The sequence below is a fragment of the Narcine bancroftii genome, chromosome 5 (genome assembly GCF_036971445.1).
Source record: "Narcine bancroftii isolate sNarBan1 chromosome 5, sNarBan1.hap1, whole genome shotgun sequence".
NCBI classification, from domain to species: domain Eukaryota; kingdom Metazoa; phylum Chordata; class Chondrichthyes; order Torpediniformes; family Narcinidae; genus Narcine; species Narcine bancroftii.
In genome coordinates, this window is record NC_091473.1 from 109,506,447 (window position 1) to 109,518,676 (window position 12,230).

General features: G+C 39.0%; 1 protein-coding gene across 7 annotated transcripts in view; it reads left to right on the top strand.

Annotated features, from left to right (window-relative positions):
- pomgnt1 (protein O-linked mannose N-acetylglucosaminyltransferase 1 (beta 1,2-)) overlaps positions 1-12,230 on the top strand; it is an 86,295-nt gene that overhangs the window by 59,563 nt on the left and 14,502 nt on the right. For 6 of the 7 annotated variants that reach the window (XM_069938731.1, XM_069938736.1, XM_069938734.1 and 3 more), the window contains 5 exons: positions 1,558-1,630; positions 4,328-4,456; positions 8,258-8,383; positions 9,241-9,305; positions 11,706-11,750. In XM_069938731.1, the coding sequence (XP_069794832.1) occupies positions 1,558-1,630; positions 4,328-4,456; positions 8,258-8,383; positions 9,241-9,305; positions 11,706-11,750 (438 nt within the window). The remainder of the gene's footprint in view (positions 1-1,557; positions 1,631-4,327; positions 4,457-8,257; positions 8,384-9,240; positions 9,306-11,705; positions 11,751-12,230) is intronic. The other variant, XM_069938730.1, reaches the window with a different exon arrangement.

The following is a 12,230-nucleotide window of genomic DNA, read 5'->3' on the forward strand; positions in this document are numbered from 1 at the left end:
TAAAGTGGTATGTGAGTGGGAAGAAAAAGGTTGAGAATCACTGCTTTAAATGATAATATATTATTAAAATATTATGATTTGCTTTGAACAGTGGTAAGTGCCAGATTTATTTTTTGGCGGGGGGGTGGGGGTTGTCTTATTCAAAGGGTATCGCTCAAAACCAACATTTTAGGTGGAAATTCCAGGGGTCGTCCTATATGATGGCGTGTACAGTACATAACTCTTTTAGGATGATTTACTCAGTTACAGGATACTATTTATTAATCTCACAGCATGCAGTAAGAGGCTGTTTCCCAGCCAGAAGTCCTGATTTTTGACGTTCCTGTACCAACCACTTCCTTCATGGTAGTGGGTCAAGGATACTGTGTGCTGGGTGGAAAGGGTCCTCAATAATTCTTTGAGCTCAAAAAGCACGCTCCCAGTAAATGTTGTCAATAGAGGAAAGGGAGATGCCTGTGATTTTCTTGGGTGTATTGACCTCTGGTCTGATGCTTTACAGCTACCACACCATGGAATGATGCAGCCAGAAAGGATGCTCTGAATTGTGTTACTGTAAAAGGTTGTCAAGATGGGGGCTGGTAGACCTTGCCCTCATGTGATGATGCAATAGGGGAGGGGGTGTATTAGACTGACTGATTCTCATGTATGGAGTTGCTTGCTTTTGGCTATGGCTGTAGAGATGCTCCACACCCCTACTAGTATAACAGATGGAGACGCTTTCCCACTGGCCAGTAGAGTGCTGGCTGAGAGTCTGTTAATAAAATTGATATGCCATAGACATGAACTAGACAAGAGTTATACTAATACTGGGCTTTTATTAACAGACTCTCAGCCAGCACTCTACTGGCCAGTGGGAAAGTGTCTCCATCTATTATACCAGTAGGGGTGTGGAGCATCTCTACAGCCATAGCCAATAGCAAGCAACTCCATACATGAGAAGCAGTCAGAATAATACACCCCCCACCCCCATTACATCATAACACCTCTTCAACCTCTGTGAAATGTGTAGTTACTGCTGCACCTTCCTGACTGATGAGGTGGTGTTGGGGTCCAGAACAGGTCATTCTTTATCTGCACATTAAGGAACATTGTGCTCTCCAATCTCCATGACAGAACCATTAATATGTAATGGAGAATGGTCGACCTTCGTCCTCCTAAAGTCCACAATCATCTCCTTTGTCTTGTCCATATTGAGACTCAGGTTGTTAATGGCACGCCATTTTACAAGCTGCCCAACCTCCTCTCCGTAAGCCGACTCATCATTGTTGCCAGTGATTCTGTTAGAACTGAAACTGGCAGTGCAGTCATAAGTCAGCAATGTTAAGAGTATTTATTTTACAACCTCTATTTAGCGATTTTATTTCTCTTTTGTAGACTTTCTGATCTTTAAATTCCTAGAAAGTTGTTCAAAACGCTTGTGAACCTAACCAATGATTATTCTGTAGAAAATTAGTTATCCCCGTGGATTTCTTTATAGTCTTGATGATTTTTCTGCAAAATTAGGTCAAATCTTTGTCCTCATAATTAACAAGTACTCTGGAATTTGCTTTCTTCTAGTTTTCTAAGCCAAACAATTCATTTACTTGACGAAGATGAAAGCTTGTATTGCATATCTGCTTGGAATGATCAGGTAAGGCATTGCAAAACTGCATCTGGTCAAATTCTAGGTTGTGCATAAGTACGAATGACACTCTGTTTCTAACACCTTGATGAAGGGCTCAAGGCCGAAACGTTGGTGATGTATCTTCATCTTTGTTCCATAAGGCACTGTTTGACCTGCTGAGTTTCTCCAGCATTTGTGTGTTTTTTCACACTCTGTTCCTCATCAGTTCAGCTGTGTGAAGTGTTTACCATTCAACCCCAACCTTGTCTCCACTGGGTTCACAACTTTGAAATGCCACGTATCTAATTTGTCTGTCATCTTGTAATTCCTCTCACCCATAATACTTTCATCTTCACCTAATGCTTGTTCCAGCTTCCGTTTGCTAGTTGATGTTCATGTTCTTATTTCTGCCTTACCTGTATTCTGTTAACTTTTGCATGTTTGTTGTGCCCACTTTTCCCACATTTTCCTTTTTGGTTTTAGTGAAACAAATTTCTGCTTTTCCCATTTCTACTTTGCTCTGACCAACTAATTCCACTTTTACCAGTCTTTGCATGTCACAATACTATCCTCATTCATCTCCCTTCATTCCATTTGTTCAAGTCTCTAGACTGCCCTTAATTCCATCTAATTTGTAATCAGTGTTTCTCCCAGTGGTTTCCCTTTGTGCTGCTACAAGATTGGGCACTGTATCTCCCTCCAGGTAGCTGTGATGATTTATTTTTTGTCTCATCCCAGACTGGATAGTTCTCTGCCTGAGTTTCCATATTCCGATTATACTTTAAATTTAGACAGTAACAGGCTATTTCGTTCCACATATTTATGCCGCCTAATTTACACCCAATAACCTACTCCCCCCCCCACCCCAGTATGTTTCAAACAGTAGGAGGAAACAGGAATTCCCGGGGAAAACCTACGCAGACATGGAGAGAACGTGCAATCTCCTTACAGACAGTGCGGATTCGAACCCCGGTCCCAATCACTAACTGCTATGTCAACCATTCTTCCCAAACCACTACAACATTGTGCACCGTACCTTCTTCCAGGTCGGTGTCATGGTTTCCTTTCTGTCTCATCCTAGACTGTGGACATCTCTCTGCGTTTACATATTCAGATGTGGTGGGGGGGGAGGTGAAAGGACAAAGGTGGCCTTTGATTTGGATAGATCTTGCATATGTGGGTGTTCTCTCTCCTTGTAGAAAGTGAAGGTTTTTAAAATGAGGTGCTTTTGCAGACATTTGATTTCCTTTAGTGATCTAATAGATGATACCTACTGGAGTCTGATTGCACCTGGGATGGAGAATGAATGATTAGGCAGTGGATCAGGTGTCACCTGTATTGTGTTGTGCTTCTGAAGGGCTATTGGAACTGCATTCATCTCAGTAAGCAAGAGTGTTCCACCACTCGTGACTTGAAGATGCTTGGAATGCTTTGTACACCAGGTATTTGCCCTCTGACCTGATCTTTTAACCACTGTGTTTTTAGCTGGTGCAGTTAGCCTCTGCTGTACCAGGAGATTTTGTGATACTAATAATATTGAATACAAGGGGAGATAGACTTCTTTTTTATCTGGTCCTCCTGTGATGCAAATTGCTACTCATCAGCTCAAACATGAATATGACTGGATATGCAGCTGTGGATTAATTTTTTTTGCTGGGAAATTGTGTATAAATTTGAATCTTTTGTCCACAAGCTTCTCAACATGAAACCATGGAAAAGGGATGAGTCCAGCACATTGCCATACGGTCAACCTGAAATATATTCTACATCCTTTGTGTTAGGTATGGCTTCAGCCACATGGTTTTTCATGTGATTGTTACTAAGTTTCCTTAAGGCCCCACACAAAACCTTTAGAATTCAGCTATTTTGATCATTGTTGGTTAGGCTTCAGTGGTTCTGGTAAAGCCCAAACTGTGTATCAGTCGACAGATGAATTGGTGAATGAATGCAGCTTTATAGAAGACCAAATATAACAGGGCAATCATTTAGCTATAATTAAAAAGCAAAATTCAAGATATTGGAAATTTTTGATTTAAAAGTAGGAATTACTTGATGTGGTGATAATGCTGGGATTTTAGCTGGATTGGACTTGTGAACAACATGTGTCTGGAGAACTTTCCATAGTCACTGCAATATTTGGCTAGAGGAATTCGTAAGTTGTGAACGAGTATAGACGGGCCTTCATGTGCCCCATTGCATGACATATTTGTGCCCTCAGTTGCCTCACCTGTAAAGAATCAGCTTGGCCTCTGTTGTGGAGAGGATCATGGAGGAGGCTGGGATGGACCGTCTGCTCGGTGTTATGATTGAAGATGATGATTGCTCACTTCATCTGTGTTTCTTGCACTTGTGTGGTCTACTGTTACTGTGAAGCCACTGCCTCCCCATTAGATGAGATTTTTTTTCCACTGAGACTTCGGCTCATCAGCATTGGGAGTCTTGGCGGTTTAGTGCAAATATGCATCAACTGGCTAAGGATAGGAATTGATTGCTTTTTCTCTTGAAATGTTCCTTCTAAATCACAATGTTAAATTTAAGTTGGAGATCGTTTATGCCATTCACTTGGTAAACGGAGAAGGTTGAATTGCATGCAAGTTCTCACTGGATGGTTATTTTACTCGCGGCTCTGCAGATTATTTGATAATAATGCATTTATCAGACCAGCGTTACTTGATTGAGAATGAGCAATAATAGTATTTTAATAACTGTTTTATTTGAACTTAGGGTTATGAGCACACAGCAGAAGACATTGCTCTACTCTATCGAGTGGAGAGTATGCCAGGGCTTGGCTGGGTTCTAAAGAAAAGCCTTTATAAAGATGAATTGGAGCCAAAGTGGCCAACACCAGAAAAGGTAAGGGTTGGCGTAATTTCTAGTGGTTCAATGTGGTTTTCTGTGCATTAGTCTCATAGTTATGTCCTCACTGACAAAAGGCAAAGGAGGAAAAACCCAACACCCAACCCCAACCAACCAATTTTCCCCTGCAGCCGCTGCAACCGTGTCTGCCTGTCCCGCATTGGACTTGTCAGCCACAAACGAGCCTGCAGCTGACGTGGACTTTTACCTCCTCCATAAATCTTCGTCCGCGAAGCCAAGCCAAAGAGTCTCATAGTTATTTCCATCTTATTTATTTCACAATCACTTTGCTGCAAACTGATACTTGTTTGTTTCCTCTCTCTTTGCAAGTCATAGAAAAAAAAATGTAAATGCTGCAGCTCCAAGTCCGATAGCCTTTGGAATCTAACCTAAGGCATCTTCAGCAGTTCAATGTGCTTGGGTTTAACTTATCAATCAACTACTTTGGATCAATTCTTTTGCTCTCCATGGATAATAAATGGATTAAGAAATCCATAATAACCAAGTAAAAACCCAAAGTTGACATGCATATAGTAACCAGGATATGATCTGGAAAGCTGAACAATAATGCTGAATTGAAAGAGAGTTGGTGCAAATTTTTGATTTATTGGACACACTTGTAAATGGTTGATTGTCTGATGAGCGGGGACTATGAAGATTGTTAAAATACAGTTCTTGTGATAATAGGGTGTCAGGTTATAACAATCAATGATGTACACAAAATGTATTTGAGATGTCTTAGCTTTTAAAATGAATGGGAACAACATTCATTGTCAATTCAAAGCTTTTAAAATAAAGAGAAATAAGGTGAATATTTACCTTATTTTCATAATATCGTATATACAAACTGTGGTTTCAACAATTATGTTCAAACCATAATCACACCTGCAACCTGAGTGAGAGAAACGTTTGAACCCAGACTGGTCAACGTGACATAATTATGTTTGCGAAACATGGCAAAAAATGACAGTAGCTGATTAATGTGATGTAATATGTCGTAATATTCACCCAGGCTAACTGCTCTCATTCTACAAGATGTGAAGGAAGTGTGAGCACGAGAAATTTTTCTTTGAATCAAAATATGGACAACACTTTTCTTATTCTAATGTATCCTAATTTCAAGGCATTGTGAAATATAAAGTGTTCACTATCACTACTCGACACAAAGTCTTGGAGAACAGGTTCATCTTTATTTCGAGTCTGCAGAGTCGGGTGTCCCTGGTCTGGAGACACACCAGAGGTTCAGAATCATCACTCCTTTGTACAGTCCCACGCTCAACATCACCCCACCTTCATTTACCTTCTTCCAATCAGAATCCCAATACATTACAACATTCTCCTTCTTCTCTCCATCAATCCAGGTATCACTTCGTTCCTCCCTCTTCATACATCGCATGTTATGTTAATTAATTCATTCCCTCCTTAGGGGCGTCTAAGTTAATATTCATGTCTCTATTAAGCAAGCGCAGTACTAGCTATAGACTACCTTAGGTCACTGTACCAGTCTGAACCAGATCCTTGCATCCTTGGGGCTCGAGATAAGAAGGGGCCCACTAGCTAGTACTGTCTACTCTCAAGCTTTAATCTACATACTTTGCATTCCATCACTTCTCACAGAATGGTGCAAGTTTAATCATTTTCAACCATTTTTCACAGCATCATCCTCCAAAGCGTGAACTGTGATATCTCAAATTTCAATCTCTTTAATCGAATAAATCGAGCTCTGTAGCTGTTACTTTATGTAGTTTTAATTTGTTGATTAAAATGAATAAACATTTTGCATATCTTTGTAATAAGACTTTCGTAACAATGAATAATAAAGTATTTACAGTATGATAGAGATATAAAAGTAAATGAGGATACAAATGATATAAAAGCTTTTTAAAGAGACACACATCTTTAAAGAGATACAAAACATTTTGTATCATTTGTATCTTCATATACTTTTTTATATCTATCATATAGTAAATTAAAACTACATAAAGTATCAGCTATAGAGTTTGATTTATTGGATTAAAGAGATTGAACATATCATAATGTTGAAATCTAGATATTATGGTCTTGCTTGAATGAATGAACAGCAACAACATAAAGTAAGTGTTTGAGTACAAGGGCCATCCTGTCAGATGAGTGCTCTCTGGAATCATGAAGTAGGTGACAGAATCAGAATACTTGTGACGTTGACATCTTACCAGGTGTGGGTTAGCATATTGAGAGCTGCTGTCAAACTCTATATCACTGAAAATTGTTAATTCAATAAATGACACATCAGTTTCATCATGGAACAGTTTTTTTTTAAATAGAAAAAGATCAGTCTGTAACCAGTGGTTCCATCATCATTTTTAGACAGTACTGTACTGCTCTTGACACAATTAGAGTTAATTGGCTTTTTAAATATTTAAATCCTTGTTTCTGTTCAGCAAGTCTTGATGGTCTTTGACTTAGTTTTGGAGTGCCTCAAATTATTCAAACCACATCCTAGCCTGGTCCTTACCATCTCCAATTTCTGCCTGTAATTACAAATTTCCTCATTACTTTGGCTCTATCTTCATAAATGTTCCTTACTTATGTTGGTTAGTGGTTCACTGTTCATCAGAATTTTTCGTCAACCAGGGACTTCAATACAGTGGCTCAGCTGGCAGGATGTGTCTGATAATTAGCTTGCCTCCTGATATAATCCTTCAACCTTTGAAGTTTCTTGCCATCATTGGTAGTCAAGCCATGTGTGTTATTGGTTGCAAAGACACTCCATTACTTGATTATACAAGGCGTGAAGAATTTAGCAGTTCTAAATCACCCAAGTTTGCTTTGATAGAATTTCTTCACCAACACCCAATCACTGGCGCTGAAAAGGCGTTGTGCTAATTGCAGCACAGTTGGCATAGTGCAAAGCTTTTACAGTGCCACCGATCAGGACTTGGGTTTGAATTGTGCTCTGTCTGTAAGGAGTTTGTACGTTTTTCCTGTGTCTATGTGGGTTTTCCACAGAGACTCGGATTTCCTCCCACTGTTTGAAATGTACTGGGGGTGTAGGTTAATTAGGAGTAAATTGGGTGTCACAGACTCGTGGGTTGAAATGGCCTGTTACCATGCTCTATATCTAAATTTTTTAAAATATGTACCGCAAGTCACCAGACACCCATCATTTCTGAGTGATATGTCATCCAATTTTCATCTGATAAATTGTCAGATATTATCTAATATTAGTGAGGGAAATTGATTCCAGGACTGCATCAGCACATGGGATCACCACTACATTCTCTGTTCCCTTCAGTCACCCATTATCACCAGGACTGCTTCCTCGCAAGAGGTCACCCTCACTGTCTCAGTTCGCCAGAGTCACTGTGTCCAAAGAATTTTCAAAATGCCTGTTAATACTGTATTGATATTTGTTATATCAGATTTCAATGCTTTGCATATGTTCACAATTAACTGCACTTTCATGCTAAGTGAAATTTAATTACATTCATTAGTGTACGCTTTGTGTACGGCATGCACACAATTTTTGTTTCACACTTGGGGAAAAAAAATGTTTTTTAAAAATTTCTTGGTGTGTTTCACTACTCCTGAGCTATCGGTTCATTTTTTATTTGTTGAAAAAAATTCAGAGTTTATCATGTCAATGCGCATCGTCTACAACCTTTGTGATTGAAACAGTCTCTGGGGCAGTAGTCTATGCATCCTGCAGCCTGGGTTCATTATTTAGGAGAGGAGAAGTAAATAATACTGTGAGTACTCCATATTTATTTAGAAAAGATATTTGATTTTAATTTCTGGTTTGTTTTTTTTTCCCCACAGCTCTGGGACTGGGACATGTGGGTGAGAATGCCCGAGCAAAGAAAAGGTCGGGAATGTATTATCCCAGATGTGTCCAGATCTTATCATTTTGGCATTGTTGGACTTAATATGAATGGTTATTTTCATGTGCGTAATAGATGAATGTTTTAATATGAAGCTGCTGTGATGGAATGGGCTTGGGGATGAGGGAGCCTCCAGTGTGGAGCAGCCAATTACACTAGATAACAAATTTTTTCAAAATGTTTGCTCCCTGAAAAAAAAAATTGGGGATTATAGAAAACTTCAAGCTGAATACAAAGGTATTTTCAGATTTCCTGTATCGCTTAGGAAGTTGGCGAAACATTAAATGAACATTTATTGAACTTAGCATGTTTAATTGCATAATAACACTGACACATTGCGTTAGTTCATCTGACCAAAAATGTTTTACCACTCATTTTGTTTATACTCAGTATCCGATGCCTCTCATGTCAGTTTCCAACAATAGTCTGCCAGCATTGATGGATTCCTCTTGCCCTGATATGCTTTTCCATGGTCATATTGTCCTGGTGAAACCTTTGTCACTGACTGCACCAAGATCAGCAGGGAAGAGGTCCAAGTGTGAATGCAGAAAATTAATTTTCAATGACACGCTGCACTTCATGGTTTTATATGTTTGAAGTAGACTTAAAATACGACAGGAAATCATGAAAATAGGTTCTATTTTAAAAAGAAAACACTATGTGATAGGAAAGTTTTAGGATGATTTTTATGATCAACAGTCCAAAATTCATAAAATACACCCAAAAATGTTGAGGAATAAAAATCTTTGTTGTCCAGTGTTATGTGCCATGACCTTACTGGTTGGCTTTAATGCAACTCGTAGTACCTTTTTACAGTTGCATATTAAGCAGTGATTTGGGTATCATTTTAATCTTACTTTAATAACATTTGAATTTTTTTGTTGCAGTCATTAATTTTAAATTTTCTTTTTTGCTTTGAAGGAAGCCTATTTCAAGAAACACAAGCTCAACACCGTTCCAAATGTGCAGCTCAAAAATATAGATAGGTACCTGATACTTCAATTTATCTCCAGCTCTTTTCTTCCTTTTCCTTTTCCTGGTGGACTTGTGTGCTTTATTTGAATAATCTTGCTATCTAATTATCTCAGCAATTTTTTTGAAACGCGTCCTGTGTGGTTGGCTCGTCTGGAAGGCTACATCATGTGGGATCAAGGGGGAATGAGCCAACAATTCTAAATTTGGCTTGTGAGGGGTTTGAAGGGTGGTGTAGAAGGGTTGTTTTCCAGATTGGAAGACTAACCACTGGTGTTCCACAGAGATCGATGCTGACCTATTGATGTTTGCTTTTATGTTAATGATTTGGATAACGTAGTTAATGTGATTAGTAATTTTGCAGTTAAAATCAAAATTGGTTGTACAGTGGACAGTGAAGAGAGCAATTAAGGATGACCACAAGATGTAGATCAATTGGGGATGTGGGCCTCGGAATGGCAGATGAAATTTAACTTGAACAAGTATGAGGTGTTGCAGTTTGGTAAGTTAAACTAGGGCTGGACTTGTACAATAACTAAGACCTTAAGTCATAAGTCCAGAAATGGGCTGTTCAGCTTATCAAGTTTGCCCCGTTATTTAATCATGAACTAACCCATTTTCCCCACTCAGCCCCTCTGCCCGGCTTCTCCCCATAACCTGGCTAATCAAGAACCTATCAATCTCTGTCTTAAATACACCCAGTGGTCTGGCCTCCACAACCACCTGTGGCAACAAATTCCACAGATTTACTACCCACTGGCTGAAGAAATTCCAATGCATTTCTGTTTTAAGTGGAGGCCCTTCAATCCTGAAGTTGTGCTCTCTTGTCATAGACTCTACTACCATGGGAAGCAACCTACATCTACTCTGTCCACGCCTTTTAACACTCTCCTGTCAAAAGCTTCTCACATAACTTTTTCATTCCTAAAATCATCCTTGTGAATATCCTTTGAAACCTCTCCAAAGTCAGCACATCTTTTCTGAAATAAAGAGCCCAAAACTGCTCACAATACTCCAAGTGAGGTCTCACCAGTGCCTTATAAAGCTTCAACATCACATCCCTGCTCTTATATGTGAAATTAATACCAGTATTGCATTTGCTGCCTTCACCACCATCTCAACATGCAAGTTTACCTTCAGGCTATCGTGCACAAGGACTCCCAGGTCCCTTTGCATCTGGGTATTTTCAATATTATCCTCGGTTTTTTTTCTACCTAAGTGCATGTCTGTATACTTTCCAACATTATATTCAATTTGCCACGTCTCTGCTCATTCTCCTAAATTAAGTCCTTCTGCAGCCTCTGTGTTTCCTCTAAACTACCTGCTCTTCCACCTTTCTTCGTATTATCTGTAAACTTGGTGACAAAACAATTCATTGCTTAATCCATATCTCCACTACCAATCAGAATTTGATCCCTGTATTCTAACTTTCTGCTTCCTGCCAATCAGCCATTGATCTACCCACACTAGTATATTTCTTATAAGACCATGGACTCTTATGTTGTCAAATTCCCTCATGTGCGGCACCTTGTCAAATGCCTTCAGCTAATCCACATATACAACATCCACTGCATCCCCCTTAACCAACTTGTTTGTCACTTCCTCAAAGAATTCCAATAGGTTTGTCAAGCAAGATTTGTCTTTAAGGAAACCAATCTTAGAAACTAAATTTGTTTGCTGTTATTATTCAATTGAAATATTTTTAATGGTTGATGGACTGTGCTTGTGTGCTAAGGTTTAAGTTTTGGCCTATTCTGTCATGTGCCTCCAAGTACTCCATAACTTCATCCTTCACAGTAGACTCCACTGACATCAGGCTAACCAACCTATAATTTATTTTGTCCTTCCTCACTCCCTTCTTGAATAGTTGCAAGGAGAGTCTAGGACTTGCTTTCCTGGATGGTAAAAGGAAGTTAAATGACATTACAGAGGTATATAAAATAATGAGGGGCATTGAGAAGGGAATGGCTACAATCTTTTTCCCAGTTGCATGGAAGTCAAAAACTGGGGGGATAGTTTTAAAGTGAGAGAAGAATAATTTAATGGGGACCTAAGGGGCAACATTTTGTACAGAGAGTGGTGAGTATATGGAATGACATGGTATAGATAGCCATAATTGTGATATTTGACTGACATTTAGACAGATATTTGGATAGGAAAGGTTTGGAGGGATATGGGCCGAACACAGGCAAATAGGACTAGTTTGGATGAACAATCTGGTCAGCTTTGAGCTGGGCTGAAGGGCCTGTTTCCTCATTCTACAGCTCTCTGACTCTGAATTTATCATCCATTCTTGCAGTTGGATTAAAATTTGTTTGCAATTACACTTTATACTAATGAACCTTCAATTGAAATATTTTTAATGGTTGATGGAATGTGCTTGTGTGCTAATGGGTTCAAACTTTGTTTTCCAGTTTGAAAAAGGATGCCTATGAGATTGAAATTCACAAGCTGCTGAGGTGATGTACGGTAGTTGTTTTGTTGAAAAATAAAGCTCTCATTTTCATTTTACTTTCTGATCCTAATTCTTATATTTAATAAAGGAGCAGGTTGTAAAATCAGCTCCGTATTGTAACTTTTCATTTCAATAATTTCTGTGCTAAGAAATTATTTTAAATTTTACATATTTAAAATTTACATTTAGACATTCAACACAGTAACAGGCACTTCTGGCCCATGAACCCGTACTGCCCAATTGACCTACAGCCCCCATACATTTTGAAAGGTGGGAGGAAACCGAAGTGCCCAGAGGAAAGCACACGCAGACACAGGGAGAACGTACAAACTTCTTACAGACAGCACTGGATTCAAACCTGATCGCTGGTGTTGTAATAGCATTATGCTAACCACTATGTGCTGCCTTTTCATATTATTATTCTTAAGACTTACTTTAAAGACTTTTATTTAATCTGTGCTTTGTTACTTGTGTATGTGACAAT